The sequence below is a fragment of the Brienomyrus brachyistius genome, unplaced genomic scaffold (assembly GCF_023856365.1).
Source record: "Brienomyrus brachyistius isolate T26 unplaced genomic scaffold, BBRACH_0.4 scaffold142, whole genome shotgun sequence".
Classification (NCBI taxonomy): Eukaryota; Metazoa; Chordata; class Actinopteri; order Osteoglossiformes; family Mormyridae; genus Brienomyrus; species Brienomyrus brachyistius.
Window position 1 is genome coordinate 330,837 of NW_026042417.1, and position 24,071 is coordinate 354,907.

General features: G+C 47.5%; 1 protein-coding gene across 1 annotated transcript in view; it reads left to right on the forward strand.

The window, feature by feature from the left end:
• Window positions 1–22,988, forward strand: part of wwox (WW domain containing oxidoreductase) — a 75,266-nt gene extending 52,278 nt beyond the window's left edge. Inside the window, exons 6-8 of the mRNA XM_049005016.1 lie at window positions 9,805–9,893; window positions 18,581–18,766; window positions 21,658–22,988. Coding sequence (XP_048860973.1) covers window positions 9,805–9,893; window positions 18,581–18,766; window positions 21,658–21,982 — 600 coding nt within the window. The 3' untranslated portion in view covers window positions 21,983–22,988. The remainder of the gene's footprint in view (window positions 1–9,804; window positions 9,894–18,580; window positions 18,767–21,657) is intronic.
• Window positions 22,989–24,071: the final 1,083 nt, after the last annotated feature.

Consider the following 24,071-nt stretch of genomic DNA (forward strand, 5'->3'; position numbering starts at 1 on the left):
GCTGTGAGCTGGACAGCTTTACAGAGCAGTACAATCCGTACACAGGTCAGAGCCTGAATGTCGGTTTCCCTTGACGTCATCCGTAAACACGGTGAAACTTTAATGCCTGTTATTTCAGCAAAACATAATCTCACACCTGCTTAGGTTCCAAATGTATTACGAATATTACCGTTTTCGTTTTTATTTTGTGTATCCATATTTCTACTGCATGATGGTTTTGCTCTTATTTGAATCAATTTGTATTGATTGTCAGTTATTTTTTCCCCTCCCTCCTCTTAAAAACAGGTACTTTCCTTGGGAAAAGTCATGACCATTTCACACGAAACGGCGCGCTTCCGAAGCGCGTGTAAAGGGGGCAGCGTGGGACGAGGGACCGCTTCGGAGTCCTCACGTCATCTTTTCTCTATCCCAGAACACAAAATTTGATTTGCAGCTTGATTTTACGGAACGGGTGGAGAAAAGGCAAAAATCTTTCAATTATCTGGCTTTCATTTGGAAGGAACCATGTCAGAGAAAACAGAAATCAATTTATTATAGACTTAACCTGCGAAAATTGCATATTTTGCCTTCATGTGCTGAATAGACATTTTTTCACTTCCTCAAGAGTAGCTGGATTTATTAATTGTTCTGTATGTGTATGTATGTGACACTGCGTGCTGCATGTAGTATGTATGTGTATCCCATTGTGTGGGGTTCCATTATTTGTATGTTTATAGACTTATTTACAGTTTCATAGCTATTATTTTAATCAATTTGACAATAGTTCAGTAGTCATACTTATGTATATTTGTTCTGAAAACAGTTCAAAGAAAAAATGCTGCAGCGTGCAAGATAAAATCTGAGAGTGTGTCGACACCTGGGTGTGTTTGTAGGAGCATCCAGTGTGTGTGAGAAGGATTGTGCAGTGCACAATTAAAGGTTCTCCTGCAGCTTCTCTCGGGAGGGGGGAGATAACGGGCTGGACTGCGGGGTGAGGTGTGAGCAGGGCGGGGGGCGGTAATTAGGGCGGGTACTGGTAGGCTGAATGGAACACTCAGCCAGGTGGAGAGGAGATTGGACGGTATTTATGAACAAGTGTCATAATTGTGACAGCATGATGAATGAGCCTCATGCTCTGCCATTTTCCTCCTTTTTTCTCCTTCTTTAAAAAGTGTATCGTGAAATACAGCCGTAAAAAGTCGATGAGCAAATTTTTTGTGGGTTGGTCAAGGAAAGGTCACTGTTTTTCTTTATTCTTTTTTAATTCAAATTTTTTCCCTTTCTCTTCTCAAAGGCAGCCTCCTGTCCCTACGGAATGAAACGGCAGAAGTTTATTAGGTGTCGTTCCTAAGTCACTGCGCTCCTATGTCCTCACTGCTGATTTCTCACTGCTGATTTCTGTCCCAGTTGCATGTCTCTACCTGAACACTGCGGAGGAGGCTGTCGACCAAACTAGCCAAGAAGATGCAGCTTAAAAAGACACTAATATAGGGCAAATAGGGACTTTTCCATGTCTGTTAAAATGTAGTGCATTGTTAATATCACCAGTTCCCAATGTGATACTGGATTATTAGACCTTTTTGATATCTTTCTTACAGTCAATCCACAGCCACTGCACTGAACCTCTGGGGTCTCAGGGTGGTAAGGATGTGGGAGGCCCACGCTGCCAGATCTGTTACAAGGTAGCCTGTAACCGTTAAATGGGTCAGTGGAGTGTCTTGCCATTCCATTTGGTGTGTGTGTGTGTGGGGGGGGGGCAGGAGGGTTCCATCTCATCTCTTAATTTGATTGAATCGGAGGGCCAGATTTCTAATTGCATTAGCGCTGCTCTCCGATGTGAGACATCCCCCCCCCCCCCCCCCCCCCCCCCCCCCCCCCCCCCCCCCCCCCCACCCCCCCGCCTTCCCTCTTAGTTCACCAGCGTGAATCTTCTTCCTTCGCTCGCAGTTTTATTGCATTCATCTTTCAAGTCTCTGACTTGACGTTTGTGTCCGGCCCGTTCATTCCTTACTTTATCCTTTCGTCGGGCCTCATCAGTCAGACCAATAGTGCCATATAGTGTTTATTGTTACCTGTTTGAAAATAACTGTTTATGATGACTGTCTACCTGTGATGCTGGTCATTCCAACTAGCTGTCGGCATGAGACAGGTGCCTCCGGATTGTGGCATTTACACATGTGATAATATCACTCCATCCCCCAATAAAGATTATCGTGCATTAATAAACAGGGAGAGAGAGTGAGGAGAGCTCACTGGACAGGGGACGGATTTGCCCTGTGTACTTGTTTGCTGTTTAAGCTCATGGTGAAAAGCGATCAGCCGTGCTGCACAGGCTCCGCGTGGCCCCTGACTCCGTGGGATCTGGTCTGGGCCACAAAGGGTGAGGACGTGCTGGGAGATGCCGAGTGGCTGTGCTCCGCATTCCCAGGGCCCGATGGAACACTAAAAACACACGCGTCCACCTGCATCAGAGGCTGGATTTATCACTGATAGGCTGGTCAGCTCTGTGAATAGTGCCACACAGATGTACACAGATACACTGTTGAGTCATGAGTTGTGCAATGACCCATAAATCATTTTTAAGCTAAATCTCCTGCGTAGTTTAGTATTTTACTCATGCTTGCTTTCATCAGATTGATGTGGTGCGTCAGCTGCTGCCAAATAAGGAAAGAAACAAAGGATTCTGCAAATGAGCATCTTTGTAAAATGCAGTTACGGACTTTTCTTTTCCCGCTGTAACTGCAGGGGAGGGACTCGGCTTTTGGGTTTTTTGGGCGGGTTTACCGGAGATGGAAAGGGTGGTGGTGTGGGGCGGGGGGCTGGGCTGGTCTCACGCTGTCCTCTCTGAGGAGCTGCTCTTCCAGAACCGAGCGGTGATTTTCATTCTGGACCAGTTTCCCAGGCACCCGCCCCCCCCAACCCCCCCGCTACAGCGGGTGTCAGAAAGGTCATCCACATGTTACAGACAGCTGTTCTCCCTAGGAGATGGGTCCGGCCGACATTTTATTTCCCGAGAGCCGTCAGCGGTCACCTGGTGCGTCCCCATAACCCTCCCCAACTGTGATCGACACCTTACTCGGTCGGTCTCCTTTGTTACCATTTGCTTTTAGTTTGACTATAACTGTCAACAAAGCCAGTTTGTTTTCTTTTTGTTTTCGAAGGCAAATCCTCCGAATGGTGCTCTCTGTCATATAGTCGTACTCTGTCTCCCCCCCCCCCCCCCCCCAAATTTTAACTGTCACCTTCAGCGACCTAGAGCTCCTTTTAAATATAATTTGCTGCTAAGCTGCGGTCCATGAAGATGGAAGTGCACATTTTCTTTCCTTGCTATTTCTAATCGTGTGGGTTTTTCTTTTTTTTTTTTCTCTCCCTTCATTGCCGTGAAAGGCGAAATAAATGGGAGGAACTTATTTAGCTAGCAGAAGTTGGTGTTATCACCTGCGCCATTCCTGATGCGCACTCAGCAGTTATTCCCATGTTAAACTGCGACGGCTTTGGCGGCTTTAACTTTTCCTGCGCCCTTGAAGGGCTGCGGAGTTGTCAGCCTTCTCGTAAAATCGTAAAATTCACTGAACGATTGCGCCTGTGCTTTCCCCTCTCTTTTTCCCCCGAATCCCGGCCATCTGTCTAATTGTTCACCTCTATCGCTTAGTGCTTTTTACATGCTCTCCCCAACCTGCCCCCTCCCTTCTCCACCACCCTCTTTCCAGGCAATAAACTTTATTTTCTTCGCAAGACTTGAGTCTGCAGGGGGATAGCGGGCAGCCAGGTTGCGCCTCTTCCTTTTGGGCTCGCTCCAGCCCAGCCTGGCACGCCCCCTTCCCCCACCCACGCCTCCTTTCTTCTTTGTGGAGACACTTTCCGTTCCCCGCACCGCGTATCTCGGCGGCTCCGCCACACACCCAGATCCTCCCCCAGTAAATTGGATTAACGGCTCCGCTGATAGGGGCGGGCCGTGCCGGTAACGGCCGCGTCGCCCCGGATCCTTCCGCTCGTGCCGTATGTCATGTTTATGCCATGTGTGCGCCGGCTCAGCCCTGCCGCTTTTATGTGACACTTTATGGCAGAAGACGCACGCCTAGCAGGGCTTGTGCGTAGTGACGCAGTCACAGCATGCAGTTCGGCAGCTGTTTTGACATGGGTTTGCGTAGTGTGTCTCAGTGGCGTTTCTCTGGCCTTGTTCTCGCCCTGATGAGTTCCTCGCTCACTGCTCTCAGTCGGTCATTCGCTCACTGCTCTCAGTCTGTCCTTCGCTCACAGCTCTCAGTCTGTCATTCGCTCACAGCTCTCAGTCGGTCATTCGCTCACAGCTCTGTCGGTCATTCGCTCACAAGCTCTCAATCTGTCATTCGCTCACAGCTCTCAATCTGTCATTCGCTCACAGCTCTGTCGGTCATTCGCTCACAGCTCTCAATCTGTCATTCGCTCACAGCTCTCAATCTGTCATTCGCTCACAGCTCTCAGTCTATCATTCGCTCACAGTTCTGTCTCATTCGCTCACAGTTCTCAGTCTGTCATTCGCTCACAGCTCTCAGTCTGTCATTCGCTCACAGCTCTCAGTCTGTCATTCGCTCACAGCTCTCAGTCGGTCATTCGCTCACAGCTCTCAATCTGTCATTCGCTCACAGCTCTCAATCTGTCATTCGCTCACAGCTCTCAGTCTATCATTCGCTCACAGTTCTGTCTCATTCGCTCACAGCTCTATCTGTCATTCACTCACAGCTCTCAGTCTCATTCGCTCACAGCTCTGTCTGTCATTCGCTCACAGTTCTCAGTCTGTCATTCGCTCTCAGTTCTCAGTCTGTCATTCGCTCACAGCTCTCAGTCTGTCATTCGCTCACAGCTCTCAGTCTGTCATTCGCTCACAGCTCTCAGTCTGTCATTCGCTCACAGCTCTCAGTCTGTCATTCGCTCACAGCTCTCAGTCTATCATTCGCTCACAGTTCTGTCTCATTCGCTCACAGCTCTATCTGTCATTCGCTCACAGCTCTCAGTCTCATTCGCTCACAGCTCTGTCTGTCATTCGCTCACAGTTCTCAGTCTGTCATTCGCTCACAGTTCTGTCTCATTCGCTCACAGCTCTATCTGTCATTCGCTCACAGCTCTCAGTCTCATTCGCTCACAGTTCTCAGTCTGTCATTCGCTCACAGCTCTCAGTCTGTCATTCGCTCACAGCTCTCAGTCTGTCATTTTATGGAATGAGAGTGCTCTGGTATTTTGGGGTTTGCGTGTCTCACGTGCGTCGACGACTGTGCTGTACCTGGATAAGCATGAGGGCGTCCCTCTCATGCCGCTCTGCAAAATAGCTGCGGTCGTTCCTTGTTATTCATTCTATTTTTAGTGTCGGTGTCTGCACTTACACAACCACTCTTTTGCCATTTCTGTTCTCCCAATTCAAGTGTTTGTCACATGTAAATTAATGAATTGGTTTCTTCTTCAGATATTTTTCATTTATGGATGTTTAGTTGGTAGAGGAATGTATTATGAAGTGCTGCTCATTTTGTGAAATCTATTTTCCATGATGAATAGTTAATGTTTGCTGTTTAGTAGGAAATCGATGTTGTATTTTTCTTGCAGTGCATCATAGCGTGCCCTGGCGTGTCGTGTGGGACAGGTGCGAAAAGAGCCGAGTCGTGAGAAGTAGATTCCCGGCAGAGCTCGACCTCAGTTACTGCCATGGTCCTCTTTTCAGGGGCGAGTTGGGGTTTGGGGGGGGGGGTCCGTCCATGCATCAGTTTGTCATTCACTAAATGGGGTCGCGGTAGCTTCGTAATTGAATTGTGTAATGGGTGTAATTCACCGTGGTTGTGCAGAGTATCTTCAGATCTGCAGATTTGAATCTCCTGTAATAAGCCTAAAAAGAATGGTCTGATTCTCCATTTGCTCTTGTGCCGAGCACTGAATGGGCTGCTGTTGGTGTCCTAGGCTCAGGACTGCCGTTAATGCTGAGTTATGGAATTGGACTTCATGCAGCCAGCAGAATCGTGTCCCAGCTCCATCTTTTTTTTCAGTCAGAGAGCTGCTATCAGTGCGGTATCTCCCCACAGGAAGGGAATGTCCCACCGACGCTGCCAGCTTGATGATGGGGGAGATGCTTGGCAGTTCGCAGTGGTTGGTGGGTCTGGAAATGGCCACTCGCATTTCACGAATAGTTGAACATCCACCGGGAAAGCTTCACCCTAACAGGGTCCCTGTCACACTGCTCTCGGGATGGATGTTGCTGGCACTGCTGGTTCTGTCTGTCCCGGTAATATATCTTTGACAGGCTGGCGACTTGTACTCCGCTCCCGCTTGGTGCTCGGGCCCGGTCTCCTGTGATGGGGCTCGCTGTTAATCATCGGTACTAATGGCTACCGCTGGGTTATTAATGCCGCTGGGAGAGAAAGTGCGGAGGCCGAGATAAGTACCTGTCATCCACCAGGTTAGCCATTTAGGGGGATCCGGGGTCTGCGGTGGGGGGGGGGGGGGGGGGCATGCGGTGGGCGAGCGGGGTAACACATCACGGAAGTGGCTTTGTCTTACAGGCGATTTAACGTTGCTGTGCGAGATACAACAGCCCTAAATCTCCATGCCGAGCTGCTGTCAGGGTTCCTGTTTTGTTAACAGCCTGCTGAAGCTCAAAACGGAGTGCGTAAAAATATTTTAAAGACGTGTGTTCCCCCCCCCCCCCCCCCCCTTAAAGGCGACATGCAGACCATTAGTCAGCCGGCGCTGTACAGTAGCGCTTAGCATCACGGTGTGTATCCGTCAGTGCAAACGAACAAGCTGATGTCGCCTGGATCCCAGGCCTGCGATACTGTACTTCCTGCGCTTCTCCTTCGTCAGGCCTTCGTTCGCCGCGAGTCACAAGACTGCAGCCACCTTGTCCGACCTCCAGCATTTAATGACACAGAATGGCTCTTGACTTTCTATCGTTTTTCAGGAGTCTCCCTGGTATTTAGTGGGAAGAGCGAGTGTTGTGCCCTGTCTCTGGTTTTACTGTGAAACAAATCCAAATATGTATCTTGTACATAAACAAACGGAATAAAAGAGCAGGTGTTAATGTCATCCTGCCAGACGGCGTGATCTCCCTGGGCCTCCTCATACAGTACAGGCGGTAGTAGCTACTCCCTGACATCAATTAACACCATTTACATACACGGCCGCTCTCTGATAACATCTCTGCAAAGTCTGAGGCTCCCCCCCCCCAGGTGGCCGCTTGACTCCACATCTCCAGATTATCTATTATTTCCAAGTTGAGTGAATCCTGGAGGCTAAAGTTAATTTTCTGAAATAAGGCTTCTTATTAGGTGGGTCCTTCCTGTGTGCTGACAGATTGGGCTCTGTGAAGGAATCACATGCCGGCAGCGCTGGGGGTGTTGGGATGAGGGGGGGTCCTAATCAGAGATTGGGTTCTGGGCTTTAGTCACGAGCCCCTGCTCTGCTGTGTGGGGGGTGTGGGGGTGTCAATGTCAGGGACGACCTCGAAGGACTTTCTGTCATAACGGCACACAGTGGGAACCCCGCTCCCTCCTTTTTAATTTGAAGACGTGGTTGTTAACTATTCATCAGACTGCCCCCTGACGAGGGACCGATTTTTGAAGGCTTAGGCGCTGCTGTGGTGTTAGCCCATTCGCTGTGAGCTTCTTGGGAGGGGGGGGGGTTAGGAGGGGTGGGGTGATGTCTGATACCTCATCCAGTGGCAGTAATGTGTTTGCAAGCTGTTTTCTTTAATTATGAGCTTTGTTTTAAGTCCTGCTGAGTCGGATTTGATGTGGAAGTGGGGAAATAAAGTGGTAGAGGCAGTCAGGTGCCACACACAAGGAACATGCAATTTGTATCTATTTATTTATCTTTTTGTGCAATATTTATTGTACATATAATCATATTCACCCTCTTGTATATTCCCATTTCTGTATGTTCTACATAAAAACAAGTATAAATCATTTTATGTGGTACTGTGCATTATCTGGGTTTGTATTTTTGTGTAGCTCTGTACTGCAGAGTCTAATTACAAGTAGTTTCCTCTGGTATAATGAAAGTTTTCTGATTCTGAGCCTCTGTGAGCTGGAAGTAAATACGGCTGAATTCGCTACCGCAGCTCGTTTTGTCCCCCTAATGCCATTGCAGGCTCGTGCCGATCAGTCGCTGTCACGGGCAGAGCTTAGGAAGACTACAAAAAGGGATCCATCAATGCCCTAAATTTCCAAAATGTGATCTAACTTCGTCTACAATGTGCCAGGAGTCGCCTGAGAAGACAAGTAATGGGCTTTTTACGTGGTATTTAGGCGGTGGGGCTGCGCTTTCACCCCAGACGGAGTTATGGACTCGCGAAGGCAGCTGACTCATAACAAGTCAGGGAAATGGCTGCTCTTACACCTAAAAGCAAATGTTTAAAAAGGCCCTTCATCATGCATCCTGCTTTTGTCATCAATATTTTTATTTTGGGGCCTGTTTTATATGCCATTAAAGAACATTACGGTGAGCACACTGTTTCTCGTGCTCCGCTTCCTCCCCACTTACTGTCAGTCTGATCCAGGTGAGGTGGGGGGTGCCGGCGGGAAGCCCTCGCCGTAACTCTGCCATGAAGATGCCGCTGCCCCGGAGTCTAACTTAGTGTCCGTGCCGTGAGGATCAAATCGGTACATGTGTGGCACGTCTGGGTCCCACTGTGACCCGACGCGGTACTCTGTTGTGGTGCTGACCCCACGGTCCCAAGGTATCCATCCCAGGGACGGGGGATGATAGTGCGTCCTTCCGCAGAGTTAGTCTGTAGGACTGACAGCTTGTCCCGGCTTTCTGGAGCCCGTCCTGGAAGCTCCCTGGATGCGCATGCAGACGCAGAGAATAACAGACACCAGAACACTGTGCTGCGTATCCATTTCTGTAAACACTTATCAATTTTTAATCATAATTAGTTTCCTCCTTTACTGTGGCAATACAACAGATGGTGTGAACCAAACTGCTTCGAGAGTGAGATTTTGACAATGTCTGTAATGCTTATTGCAGAATGATGATGCATTTTTCGAGGGCAGATTATATAGTTCTGACAATTTGCTGACATGTGTTACCCCAAAAGCAGAAATATTTCTGTTAGTAATGTGTAGTTTAAGACAGCTGCCATTTTGTTACCTGCCCACATTCTTTTTCTCGCAGGCCACTTAAACTGTATTTTTTGTGTATTTGATAACAGTCACTAATGGTTTTTTCCCTTTTTTTTCTGCTGATCGACAAGAAGCAGCTGATCTTGGCTTGATATTGAAATGTCAGTGCGTGTTTTGAAAATCTGTTACGGAAACACTGCACCAAAATTGTGTCTGAACTGTTGATGGAATTGATATTTCCATATATGCTAAAAGGAAAGAAAAAAAAAAAGTTAAACATCTGTAAATGACGGGCACTTGCTGGTACACTGAAAGCTTGCATTCGGATTTTGACTTTAGGCAACCGTGCTGAAGCACAGAGCGTGCGGAGTGTTCACACAGCCTGGGCAGGACTGGAACCTGTAACCCAGGGCCTGCCAGAAGACAGCTCTCTCATCTCCCATGCAAAGTGTTGATGTGACAGTTTTTTTGGTAGGGTTAGGAGGAACAACTTTACTGCTGTGATGAAATCATAAAACCACAGAGCTGTTATTCAGCAGTTCAGCATTGGTACTTGTATCATTATCATCTTAAGACTGGAGATAATACCCTAAATGACAGTGAGTCTCGTGTCTGACTCATGATGTAGCAATAACCTTCTATGAGCTTCTCCGGGCCTCGTTCATTTTCATTTTTAATGAATAAAATTGCATAAACAGAATGAGAAGGTTACTCCGTTGTGCCTGGTTTGCTCTTTCCGCAGCACAATGCCCAGGTAGAAGCCATCACCTTGGACCTGGCCTCGCTGCGCAGCGTCAAGGAGTTCGCTCAGGCCTTCAAAGCCAAGAACCTGTAAGTGACTGTCTGAAGAGGCTCTCGCGCCTTTAGTAGCTGTGGCTAAGGTGTCCAGCAGCCTTCATGGAGGACGCACGGTTGTGACTGGTCAGTTCACCTGTCACGTAACATGAAGGCCGTTGGCTTAGACAAGGTTTTTGAGTGATGGGGGAGGGGTGAGGGGTTTTTAACCTTGGGCCAATATTCATTTAAGGAAAATCACAGCAGAGGTGTTTTCACATCAAGGCGAGCTAATTAGAGCAAGAGCCCAAGAGGATGTGACCGGGATGTAATGCCCATCCGTCAGTATTAGCCTCTGCGTTCGCACTCTCCCACCCCCCCCCCCCAGCAAACATCTTGCTTTGCTGTTTTTAATCACACTGCTACCCCCCACTCTCTGATTGCCGAAATTATAATAAAGTCAGCTTTCTGTCTCGGTGTCGTAAATGCCGTCCACGCTTTCGCGATCACATGTCCGTAGTGGGTAGGCAGACCCTCTTCACTCCTTGGCTGGAGGGAAATTAAACTGGGGAAAGGTGCAGGACCAGGTCATGGAGTAATAACAGGCGCGTCGCCTGCATTATTCCGCTCCATCCCCAGTCAATAAGCAAAATAATTATGTGAGACTGATTCCTGGAGAGTAATAAGTCCTTCACAGCCCCCTGGTTAAACCAATTATAGCCCAGACCTGATGAAGTTATGTTTTTTCCTTGACAGGAGAAAATAGAGATGGCATTCACAAACGCTTCCTCTGGTTAAGCTTCTGGAGGTCTTCGGAGAGGCCCTAGCATCAGGGGTATAGGCAGAGTGTTGCTGTTTTTTTCTGGAATGCGATTGATCTAATTGGCCTATTCGGCCATTTTCTGCCCCGTGTGTTCGGTACAGACCCCAGGGTCGGCTGACGTCTGCATTGGCACTTGGTTGGTGTCTGAAACACCATAGCTCACGGTACACTCTTAGAATAATTGCATCGTAAACACAAGTTGAAATTTAACAGTTTAATCCTTTTTTTTGTTTTCAGTAGATAATGCTCTTAAGTAACTTAAATAAAGCTTACTCACTGAGGCCCGGGAGGAAATCTGGTGCTGTGTTCTTTATGAGTAAAGGGTGGAATTGTAGCCAGTGTAATTTGTTTGGGATTAAATTATGCTAAGCATCAGTAATAATAGCACTAATAATAACCTAATGGACCAGTATGAGGGCGGTAATGGCGGTATCTGAGTCGGCCGTATTGAATCGCCTTTGCCTGCGTTTTGTATATGTGTCTCGCGCAGGCTGCCAGTGTTTACACAGCTGTGTGCAGTGAGTGCACAGAGAAGGGCTCTGAGCACGTCCTGAAGGTCTTCGCCAAGGGCTTTCCAGGTGTTTGGGCAGAATTGTGTGGCAAGGTTTAACGGTGGATGAAAGAGGGAATCCTGTCTTCATGCTTTTCTCCGCAAGCAGACTCCTGTGATTCCCCCTCCCCACATTTCATTTCTTGATGCAGATTCTCAGATGTATAAAATGAAATGGAAAATGAAAAGGAGGCAGAGGGAAGACATAGGAGCACGTGTGACTTCCTGTGTTTGTGGGGCCTTTGCATTTAGTTCCCCAAATCTGCAGCTGGATGCAGTTTCTGAGCATTTAGGTAAGAGGATGACAGGTAGGGTTACAGTATTTGTGGTGCAGACATTCGGACCAGCTCAAATGGACCTTTGCTGCTGTACCACCTTCAGCTTGTTGGCAGAGATGCCCTCATAACGTAATTTTCTGGGTTAAAACAGCCTCCGAGGGGTTGGATTTGGGCAGCCGCTCACGGCTTGGTGAACACGTCATGCACCGTATGCTCTCTGAGATGGGAAGCTAAATTAGCTTTAAATCAGAGGCGGTACAGAGCATGAGACAGCTGGCTGCTACTGGGCTCCGGCCTGCCAAAGCTGGCCTGCTCGCCTTCACGGAGGCCATTAGAGGGTTCCAGAGGGCACTGTCTGCGGTGCATCGTCCGGCAGCGATGAAGTTAGCCACTAACAGAGCACATGTCATTCAGACACGCCCATCCGGACAAGAATTCTGCCTCGGTCAGCTCGCGGCCAGATTGCCACGTTGTCCATGTTGTCCCTTTGTTTGTATCTCGACCCCCCCCCCCCCCACGTGTCCCACAGGAATTTTATGTGTCCTCAGCCAGCCGGGGTCCTTGACTGGCCTTCTGGGAGCCCCAGGGCTCTGACCGCCATGGGCAAACCCTCCGGCTGGGCACCTTGTGCCAAGACCCTCTCCTTGGTCAGCAGCCAGCAGCCTGCGCCTCATGGCTTGGAATTGGTAATGAAGGGTCATTTCCCACCTCCCTGATTTAAAACCTCTCTTTGTTTCACTGCTGAAAGTGACCCCGGTGCCAAAGGCGGTTGAGGATTGGAAACTAGATGTACTATACTTTTGTTCGTTGGTAACTTACAGAGGTGGGGGGGTTGGTGGGGGGGGGGGGGGGCTGCGCTGTCCTGTAAGATTTTCTCTCTGCCATGGTTCAGCGGCTTCCGGAGAGACACAGTCAGGCATGTGCAAATTCACCCCCGTTTATATACCATTGCCTCTGAAATGGATCTTCTGAAGGTTCATAATAGAGTCCGATTGCATTTAATAGGAAAAAAGATTAATCCATTAGCTGGAATCCATTTGGGACCCAAATCATTTATTTGGCCCAGTGACCCACACTGAACGCTGCGATCCTGTGGAAAAAGTGGGACTTATTCAGACCTGGTGTCTGGCCCTTAACGTTGGGCCCCCATGACCCCAGTGGTCCCCTGCCTTGCCCTACTGATCCACACCCTCACACCACACACCTGAGACCCGTGGCTACAATTTGACAGGGTGTTTGAAAGGTGTAACTTCGATTCAATTTAAAGGCTGTTCAATTGTGGCCACTCACTGAAGATTGATGGTGTTATTTTGAATGTTCTTGAAATGCTAGATGCTTCTAGCTGCTTGATAATGTCAACGACACCTGCATCTCACACACTACAAAGAAAGAGAGGAACAGAGAAACTCCTCTCTGCCGGTGATGAATTTTTAATGTGAAGTTCAGTTTTTCTAACTGAACTGACCTGTAGATGTGAGATCTGGTCTGATCCACTTTTTGATGTGAAGCCCGGCCCCACATTTGGGCAAGGAATGTCCATCGTTCACAGTCAGAGCCCAAAAATGATGTGTATAATGTGAGCGACTACATTTCACGCTCTGAAGCTGAGAGCTGGACTTCATGGTCTTCATGAGCATCGGTTCTTTCAGGAGATCCTGCAGCTCAAGTAAACCCAAGAAGGACACAGTAGTCCAACTAGGAAGGTGGACGTCGAGATACGGGTGGATGCGTCTGTGGTCCAAGCAGAGGGATTCGAGTCGCGGGGTGGGATTTGGTCAGAGATGATGCAGTCTTGGTTGGGTCCATGCTGGGTTTTGACTCCTTCCTTTTTTCCACAGCATAAAATGGCTCCTCCCTGGCTGGGAAGGTTGTATTTCTTCATTAGCTATTCCCCAGGCCCGGGGAGTCCCAGAGGATGTCAGAGTACATTAATTTTCATCAGAACATGGATCCTTTCAGGTGTGAATGGCAGTGAGCAGCTGTCGAGGGGGCCTTCTCAGCTCTATTACAGCTCGTATGTCTTCAGGCACAAACACACAAAATCATTGTCATTGGCAGGTGAAATGTAATCAGAGCCCCCCTCCTCACCAAAACCCTTACTCCCTTTTTTCTTTTTGAATCATTTGACCTCCGGCATGCAAATGTCAAGTTTTTAATTTCTTTTGCCTCTTTACCACCTCGCTAGCTGGCTCGCGTCTGCTCCCTAACGTTTAGAAGGGAGATCGTCGTCGCTCTTGTACTGCGGCCCGTGTTCCACGGTCTGGGCCATTACCATCATCTAATAAGGCCAATCGGTTGGGGAACAAAACAAATTAAAAATATATAATAAAATGTATATACGGGGAGGTTTTTCTGTTTTTCTCTTATGTCATGTAATAAACTCGTCAAATGACCCATCTAATTATACACATGACATTGCTTGGCCATTTGCATTAAAAAACCCTGCACAGTCAAATTATTACTAGAATAGCTTCATGCCATAAACTGTTTGGGGGGGGGGGGCAAATCCAATTAATACACTCTTTTAAAAAGATCCATGTATATAATTTTGTGCGAGCGTTTGTTGCTTGACTGTACCACAGACCGAACTAAGGCTCCATGGACAATTCACAGATACTCTTAATGACCAAAGTCCAGGTTAGATTGGAGTAAAGCATTTGCTTTCTTTATGGGGAGATTATTATTGGGTCAGGGGTTGTCCCTCCAGGGGTTTTTAAAGTAAATATATTGTGTAATTCCTCCCTGTGCGGTAGTTACTTCTCCCAGCTGATTCATATACATATTGCACATGTTCGCATAATGGCTCTGGCCCAGAGAAGCTCCAACGCGTTAATGTGTTGGAGGGGAGATGGCGATAATGTAGGCTACACTATTAAAAACATTTGTTAGCTTTCGCTCGTGAAGTGAGAGCTCCGTGGGGCCAGCAGTAAGGCCACGCGTTAGCTGTAAAGCCACGTCGTGAAATTACAGGCCCGTTCCCCTAGAATTAGCCCGGCGTTATGGGAGAGGAACCAGAACCGAAATCTTGGCATTTCGTTGTGGCTCCGGCAGACACTGCAGGGATGGATTCTGTTGTAATTTTAAAAGCAGTCTTTTTCCTTTTTTGTTGTTAATAAATAAACTTGTGATTAAGCAATTGGTGTATTTTTTAATTATCTTTTTTTTTTCTTTCTTTTATTATCAAGGCGAGCTTTTTCCCCTCGATTTCTCTCTTCAGAGGTGTTTGTTTCTTCCCTTGTAAAGTGGAACAGCCTATAATTTTTCTGAATAAACTTGCAGTACAGCAAGGAGTTACATTTGTGATTTTATTGCTTTTTTATATGCAAATTCCAAATATTCCTGTAACTTTCAGATGATAAATCTTTACAATTTATAATTTGTTTGGAATGGATGGTTTCTTTACTGCAGCCAGACTCCAGACTGCCCATCTGCACGCCTTCCCCTCACCCTGAGAAATAAAAATATATCAGCGCTTGTAAAGTTTGAGCCTGTAAATTAGGGTGGGAATAAGGACTTTTGCAAACTCCCTGCAGTTACTCGCTGAATCCATTCGTATATTAAGAAACTGTGTTGACCTTCGATCAAATTTCTTGTTTCCTGAACTGTTTTCTTATTCCTGTCTACATGATTAATAGCCGTGTAGCAACACAACATGACAGCTGCCCTTTGTTTACCGTATGGCTGGTGTGCAGCCAACGCAGTGCGTTCGGCAAGGATAAACTCGCCGAAAGGCAAGCTGTTTTTATCTCGGTGGTCCAGGGGTTGGTGGTCAGCACCAGTTACAGATACACCCGGGTGTCAAACGGATACTTCATTTTTCTGTGCGGTAAAATACCGAGCACAGTGAACAGAGCTGAGACGCCTGTGGCTGTCTGTCATGGCGGAGGCACGGTGACACTGTGTCCACTGCCGCTGTGCTCTGCGTTTTATGTCCAAGGCAGAGAACGTGCTGAGTGACACTCGTCTGCAGTGACAAACGGAGGCGTGGAGGCAGCTGCACTTGTTACACTGACAGTGTTTCTCTGGCCTTGTCATCTTTGTGTATTTACCTCCAAAAAGGTCGTTAAACATCTGCGTGAAACTGATGTTTTCTGAGCAGTTTCACAAGCTTGGGAAGCGTAAAGATTAGAGTAGACAGCTATCGTTGTTTGTGAAACTGGGATTGCCCATCATGCCTAGAAATGGGACAGCGCAAGGTCAACATCCCCTGGCGGGACAGGGTGGGTGAGGTGTGTGCCCGGCTGTTTTTTTTTCTCGTAACTTATGTTGGTCAGCTGGTCTGCACATGATCTACATGTCTTTGCTCCTATTGGTCTCCACGTTTCCACACGCCTCTGCTGCTATTGGTCTTTGGCCCATATATCTTATCCTCTTGGAAGCACCAGAAAGCCCTGTCCACTCTTTCCTTCATGTTGCTGCAGATGCTTGCCAGGCTCCGCTTTTCAACAGGGATATTTAGTTTTCGCACACACCTTCAAAAAGAAATAATTAACAGGCAATTTGATTAAATATTATTCTCTGTTGCTGAGAAACATCTGCGAGTGTAGCGTTGGTTCGAGGTGCCCGCCCAGAAGACAGATGAGTGTTTCATGCAGATGGTTAAACCTCAGCGTGCCGAGCAGTTAGCAGAGAACAGGGGAGCCATTCAAGCTGGTCCCGTCCGTTGGCACCTTCAGGACCTGGAGTCTCTCTCCAGCGGCAGCTTTTCTGCCTTCTCTACTCAAAACAGGTGAAACCTACAACCACGCCTTAACCGTCCTTTGAATTGAAATAAAACATCTTCTGCGTAACCTAAAATAAACAAAGAAGTAATGGGTCATTTTCCAGCGAGACAAATATGCCTTGTTTGACAAGGGTATCCATTTTCACATGCGCCAGGCCCCTCCCCCGTTTAAACCGCCGGCTGGATTCGTGGTTTCAGAGTGTGTGTCTCTGCTGGCAGTGAAGCTGCAGGCTTGACGATCTGCGTCGCAGCCTGTGGGCGCCCTGTACAGCTGGAAGGGGCCCAAGCTGTGGAGGAGACCTCAAGGTTACTCCTCGGCAGCTGATGGTGGCTTCCAGCTCCGGGCTTCTAAGATGCGAGACGGTTTTTTGTGGTTCTTCCCCTCTCATTCCAGTAATGGGTGACCTTCAGTTCTTCTCAAATTGTGCACAGCGTCATTTGCGATTCATTTAGGCTTGCTTAAGGAGTGCCGCTGTACTTGTTGCTCTTCTGTGGTTCGTTCTTAACACTGGGAGAGCTCAGCTCGCTTTCACTGGAGTGGCTGTGCCCACTGCGATGCAATACATGAACAGCTTCCATTATAACCCGAAGGTGAACATACAATTCCCTTGAATGGCACATGACAGCTTATTATAGTTAGGCATAACAATTTGTAGATTCATTTTCCAGCATCCAGTTTTTAATTAATTATGCAGGCAGTCTTAAACACAGAGTACACAAATTGCCTGTGGTCCTCATAATTAATTCTAATGGAAGAAATTAAAAATTGGTGGGGTGTATTATGGGTTGTTCTGCACGGACTGGTTTTGGGTCCACTGGAACGAGGCTTCCACTCCCTCAGATGCCCCCCCCACCCTGTGTTACAGTACGGTATCCTACCGGAACATAACCATTTGCTGTAGCTGCATGCCATTGAGAATCACTTGTATGTCAGAAGGTATCAGCTGTACTTTGAGAGGGTTCTGAAGGTCCGAGCTGTGGGACCTACACTTTCGACCCACTAGCAGCTCTTGAGTTTTCCCTCTCTCATGTCTGACTGGTCCGTATGTGCGCACTCCCTTTTTTGAGGGAATCCCATTCTGTTTTCTCCATCAGTTTCATCACACGTAAGAGCTCTTATGACTTGTGTATGTCGATTCTAGGCAGAATGTCTCTTTGTTTTGCGGAGTCTTTTTTTTTTTTTTGAGTCTTTGCTTCTACAAAGACAAATCCTCAGCTTTATGGTCTTTAAGTATAACGAGCACAAGAACCTTTACCCCTGTCCCGTGTGACTCTGATGCCCATTAAGGTTTTGTGATCAAACCCCCTGGCTGCGCTCCCCTTGTCCAAGGCATCTCCTACTCAAAGGGTTATGATGACTTTTCAAGGCTGTTTGTCTTGGCATGTGCGTGGCTGCCCTCGGCATCTACCTCGTTAGCCTCGTGGGGGTTGTCCTCAACGGAAAATAAGTGTCCAGTAAGTAGAAAGTCGATGACCCCTTTGAGTCGCCCATTACGCGCCAACTTCTTCCCGGCTCTTTCTCTATCGTGGCCCGGTGCCGTTGGGTCCTACCACAGGAGCTCATGGGACATTTCGAGCTGATGTTGGCCCCCCCCTGGGGTGGGAGGCAGGGAAGCCGCTGTCCTCTGCAATGTATCCAGATATGTTCTTCATGCCCGGACCACGGCACATTTAAAACTCATTCCCTCCGCGTTCACTCATCTTCAGTACAATTTGGAGCTGATCCAGGTCTCCTGTGGATCTGACTGGCCTCCAGTTTCAATAACTGATTTAACTCGGGCGGTTTTTCCATCTCTTCCCCTGAAACAGATGAGGACTCATTAACTCTCTTTCCATTAAATTTTTGTCGCAATTATAAGCGAATTTGCAATAAGTAAACAAAATGAAATAAGGTGTTTCCATTAATGGATGTCTTGCGCCTAATATTTGCCATTTATCGTAACGTGACATTAATACCCATGTGTCTTACTTTACCATGGCCTACGCTTTTCATGAGATATCTCTTTAACAACTAATTATCATGACTTGCATGTCTTCTGTTTCATAGCACTTTTCCTTTTTGAGTCTCCACAAAAACCACGTCAAACGAATGCAAAAACTTTTTTTGCAGTATTTGATTTTTCTAAATTTCAGTGTTTCCATTAACATTTTTTTTCAGTTTGAATCCTAAGAATGCACAAAATATGTATCTATTGATACCACTGTTTACTAAAACTCATTGTTAGTGTTTTTCCAACTTCTTCATTAAGAATCATAGTCTTTTCAACAGTACGCATTTGCCATCACTACAATCTGTTATTCTTTGGTTATGTCCAGCCCCCCTCCCCCTTATCAGACACTAAACGATCTCCCTTCACCAACTCCCCCCAGGCCACTGCACATTCTGGTGTGTAATGCAGGGGTGTGCACCCAGCCCTGGAAGATGACGGAGGATGGACTGGAGTCCACCTTCCAGATCTGTCACCTGGGCCACTTCTACCTGGTGCAGTGCCTGCAAGATGTGCTGCGTCGGTCGGTCCCCGCCCGCGTAGTGGTGGTGTCCTCGGAGTCCCACAGGTAAGTGTCCGTGGTCCTACTGCCGCGGCCTCCCCCCTGCAGAATTCCTCTGCCTTTCCTGGCCCCATGGCAACCAAGTTTAGTTGTTTATCACTGGGAGAACATGAGCTGAAACAAACCATACCTTGATAGATGGACTTGCCATCCGAATCATTCACAGATGTCTCAATATTTCCAGGACTTCTCTGTGGACCCTCCCACCGCCATTCCCGCAACCCCCACGTGGCCGGTATTTTCTGAGCAGCTGACGTTCAGTTATAGCATCTTCTCACCGAGCGCTTCGGTTTGCGCTCCCTGGAAGATGGGGATTGATTTTGGCTGGAGAAAGAATAAAGATTGATTGGATCAGAGTGGAGCAACTCCTAGATAGATCTGGCTGGCTGTAACAGCTGGGGCTGTTTCTGTGGGGACAACGGTGTGGTGAAGTCCGGTTTGATGGACTCTAGTTTGAGGCTCTGTCTTTGTTGCTGCCTTGGATTCCGAACTTGCTTGGGACCTGTACTGGACGATGAAAAAAAGCAAGTTGAAGCAAGGTGAATTAGTATTTCTTTAGTGCTGTAGCTGTAGCTAGGAAACAGTTTTATTTCTAGGAGAGGGTAAAGAAGAAGGCAGGTCACAACCCCAAAGGAAAATACAAACAGTCTGTGTAACCTTCTGTGAACCGTGTCACTTCTCTTGAGCTGGGCGCTGCTTACCCAACGCCACCACGCAGCTCTCATGTGGGGGAGCAAATTGCAGCCATCCCACTGTCGATGTCCTGCTGCGTGTATGGTTTTGGAGAGGCAAAAAAGATAAAGGAAGGTTTAAGAACAATTTGTAGGGGTAGACCGGGAAGCCACACACTGAGAATCTCAGTGCTCGCATCGCTGAAAAGGGGATTTCTACTCACACGGATATGGTACTAGGAAAACGTTTGGAAATTAAAAAGAAAAAAAAGAACAACTTTCATAACTCTCACACTACCCAGTAGTACTGATTGAAGGCACTATGTTTCAGTTCCTCTTTAATTACTTTATCTTATTTCATTTCTGGATGCTCAGACGCTGACCTCTGACCATCGCTGCAGATAACTTGTTTATGGGTGCCAAGCAATCAAATAAAACCTTGACCTTGGGGGGCTGGGGGAGAAATGGAGACGGTCAGGAAACTGAGAGAAGCTGTCATTTCAAAACAGAACTTTATCACTGTCCAGCGCTGAGGGCTTATGGGGGGGCTCAAATCACTACATGTAGACACATTATGCGGCCACGGGGCTTGAAGGAAAAGCAAGCAGGCCATCAAAAACTTCAGTCAGGTAAGCCACACCACTGGTCCTCTGATGACTAGTCGAAACAGGATATCTAGTAATTAATTAATGCCCTGTCCATCGATAGTTTGTCAGCTGCATGAACGGGATTATAGAGTTCCTTTAGAGGTAGAACACTTTAGTGTTTATAAATTCCCCTTAAACATAGAACCCCAGTGGCGGCTAAGTGGGACCTGCATGATCTCCAGGTGGGCATAACTAAGTCAATACACATTGCGTACTGCTTCATTTTCACGTGGGAGACATATGAATGCTTCAGACCATCAGTATATTTCTAGGTATGTGGTGTTTTCTCGTGGTCCTGATATATTGGTTTATCAGCGGCTCATACTGATTTTTTATAATGAAGCGTCTATTTGTACCCAGGTGCACATAGCATCTGCCCCCTCTGCTCAGCTATTTATACTCCTCAGCCCCGCCCCCAGGCCCCACCCCATCAGGCCCCGCCCCCATCAGGCCCCGCCCCCTGGCTCCACATTAAAAAAAACAGTCACTGTGTTACTTGCATGGTTGCACATCATTTCATCGGCTGGAGGTGCCAAAATGGGATACAAATATAAAAGAAATAATAATAATTAATAATTATTCCCCTCCGTTCCTGCATAGCTGTCGTCCCACATGCACTACCCAAAAGCCTGAAAAAATTACATTTACACCCAAACACATACATCACACTACAAAAAGCCACAATGATAAACACATGCCACACAGTGAGGATATTCCTTTTACATTTATAAACCTGTCCTGATGTCCCACAAACAAATAAACAATAAATGATTATTATTATTATTATTGCTATTGCTGCCTACCGATACCTGGGCGCAAACAGCCTCATTATAAGATGCTCCGCTAAAGAAAGTTTCCAGATGGGCTTGCTGACTATCCCGGAGAAAACAGCCACAGCCAGGAGATATTGTGAAACAATCCAGACGTGCTTGTTGAAAAGCGCTGATTTATTGTGTTGTAATAGACATATTGTGATGTGAATAGGCAGCGTGTCCCACTGCCTGATGGAACGCAAACAGGCTTTGTGAGCAGGAGGGCCTCTTTTGGTGAGGTGTCTCTGACATGGTGTGATAACTGAATTCATTGTGCTCCACCTACTTACTCTGTCAAACATCTGGCACTTAACAGCTCTGTCAGAGACAATTAGGGCGACATCTTCTTGCCTCTTTGATTTGTATTCAGCCGTGACATTAGTATACAGTTTGAGCATCCCACTGTGCCAGAACTCATTCTATCCTTGTTTACTGTATGCTGCTGACCTACTGCTTTAGTGTTACTGGCTCTGCTGTAGGTTGGTCCTGTTGCTAATCAATCCCAGGAGAGCATCTTCTGAAATCTGCCTGTAATGTAGCTGTTGGTGAGCTTTTTAAGGTGATGCTCTTGCATTCAAAGAGAGATGTGTCTCCCTTCTTCTGTCAAGTGGACTGTGGGTTCAGGTCCATTTATAAGGTTAGAATCTGTGATAATAGCAAACTTTTTTTTTTTCATTTAGATCCACCATTGGAGTGTTAATGGACCTTTCTGTGTTGTTTGTCTGCTGGAAGAGAAAATATGCAAGGGTTGTTCAATGTGTCGGCAGGTTTACGGACCTGGTGGATTCATGTGGGAAGGTGGACCTCCCGCTCCTGTCCCCTCCTAAGAAGGAGTACTGGTCCATGTTGGCGTACAACCGTGCCAAGCTCTGCAACATCCTGTTCTCCAATGAGCTCCATCGACGGCTTTCACCGCATGGCGTCACTTGCAACGCAGTTCATCCCGGAAACATGATGTACACCTCCATTCACCAGAGCTGGTGGTTGATGACGCTGCTCTTCAACTTGGCACGGCCCTTCACCAAGTCCATGGTAAGACCGGAAAGTCCTGCACCTTTTTGCTCTCTTTTGGCCAGCTGGTCATTCCTGTAACAGGTCGGTTGTGTCTTTGGTGGGTCTAAGCTTTCACACAATCCCAAGGTGTTCGTCTGAGGCTCTCTGCTGGTCTGTTGCAATGTTTGGTGGGAGTGTACTGGTTGCTTAATAGCTATTAGCATTTGATTCCCCTTTGCACTGACGTGAGGGAGATTTTCTGCGTGTTTATTAATTACACAATGCCTCTCTTTATTCTTGTGATGAAGGCTGTGGTGAACTTGATGGCTCCTGAGAATATGAAGCCTGGACCTGATTGCTGGGTGCTGGAGTAGATGTTGCATTTGAGTGGCCCATCGGTGACATGCAGGGGGTGTCTGTATGTGCTTTGCTGTACAATTGCTCTTTCAGCCTCTCTGTTGTTCTTGGCCTTCCTCTGAGCACAAGAGGAACAGCTTTTGTTGAGTGCTGATTGCTGGTAACAAGAAAATCTTTGGGATCCCTGGAAGAGCCAATTGGTTCTGCCTTCTCCTCCTGTCCCAGAGTCCCTTTCCCTCGGTTTATTTTGTTTTGTAAACGGCTTCTCCATGCGCCAGAGCAAGCATAAGCCAGGAGAGTATTGGGTTTCGGGATTTGGACTCACTCCCTCTCGGTCCTTGCCTCGGAGCTGGCTCCCGTTTCCAGCGAACAAGCGTCCCAGCAGGCAGGACATACGCTGCCTCACTCTGCACCTCTGCAGGCCACTGGATACCCCCGACCCGAGAGACTCGGAGGACGCACTGTGCTGTGCCGTGTGAAGCAGGACAGGCCCAAGCGGGGGCCGAGCCACGCTGGGGTGCCGGTATTGTGCCGCTTGTGGCGAATGGTGGTCCATCTAAGAGCAGCAGGTGCCTGTTTGATAATTTAACATCTGTGATTTATCAAGTTAATTTCACCTGCCATTCGTAGACTCCCGCCATGGTGGAAATAAAAGCCATTTGCTAAAAATGAAAATGAAATTTAGGATAGGAAAGTTTGGTATAAAAATAGCAGCAAGTACTGAGGACCCAGCCTTTATGTATAAAACTTTCAAGAGTATTTTCTTTTGTGTTTACAATGAAGGCATTTTTTAAAATAAAATAAATTACCCGAAAATAACAATGGTCAAAAAATAGATTATAAGCACTCGTTTGTCAAACTGCTTTGTGTTTAAGTCTTAAGCTGTATAAGATGAAATATCACCTTGGTTCCACACAATCTTTTTATTAAAAAAGATAGTTCAAAACAGTGGAGCCTAAAAGAGCCCTTTCTGGTACTTCTCTGTTTTTGCTTATTGTCTTTGATGAAAGTGTTGGAACTAAACAAACAGATGGCCGCAGCTGAATCATCTTAATTTATGAAAGTCTCCCGGTATTGCTTTCTTTATTGTTTTTGCTTGTTAGTTTGCTGAAAAGGCTGTTATATTGTGGCACAAGGGGGAGGTGTGGGGGGGGGCATGCCTCTTCTCTTTTTGTTTTTTGCCATTAGCCTTCCATTGGGGGCAGCTTGTCGTGACTGTTCTTTGTGTGTGTGGGTATATGGGCATGTAGAAGGAACTGATTGCTTTTCCAGGGCTTCCCCCCGTTGGTGTGACGACCTCCTCATCTCTGGCCTGTCGCGGTTACCTTTCCTGTCTCTGAGGTAAAAGGCCCAAACGGAAGGGCGGGTGGTTCGCAGCCCCTGGGCCCAGCTGCACTCAGCACATAGCCGGCCTGTTTTCTCAGCTGCGCCCACCTCTTTTGAGGTACCGAGGAAAACCACCGCAAACGACTGCATGAAGGAGGGGGCGGAGGCGGGGTGGGAACAGGGCAAGCACTCAGGTCCCATCCAAGTAATGGGAAGCTGCGGGGTTTGGCCCTCTTGGAGAACGTTGCCATAAAAACCTTTGGCTCAGTCCAAAGTAAATAGTGTCGCGGGAACCTGAGAGGAGCCCCCCCCACCAGCTCCATCGCTTGGTACTGTGTGGCAGAATGCAGCTACAAGGCTCCACACAAAGCCTGTGACGGGCTCGGACACACTGCTCTGGTTACCCGTGGCGTGCGCTCTGAAGAACATCTTACGGGGTCCCTGTGCTGTTGGTGGCCCCATCGATCCCCTCGGTTCCCTTCAATCCCCAGACCTGTGGTATTCA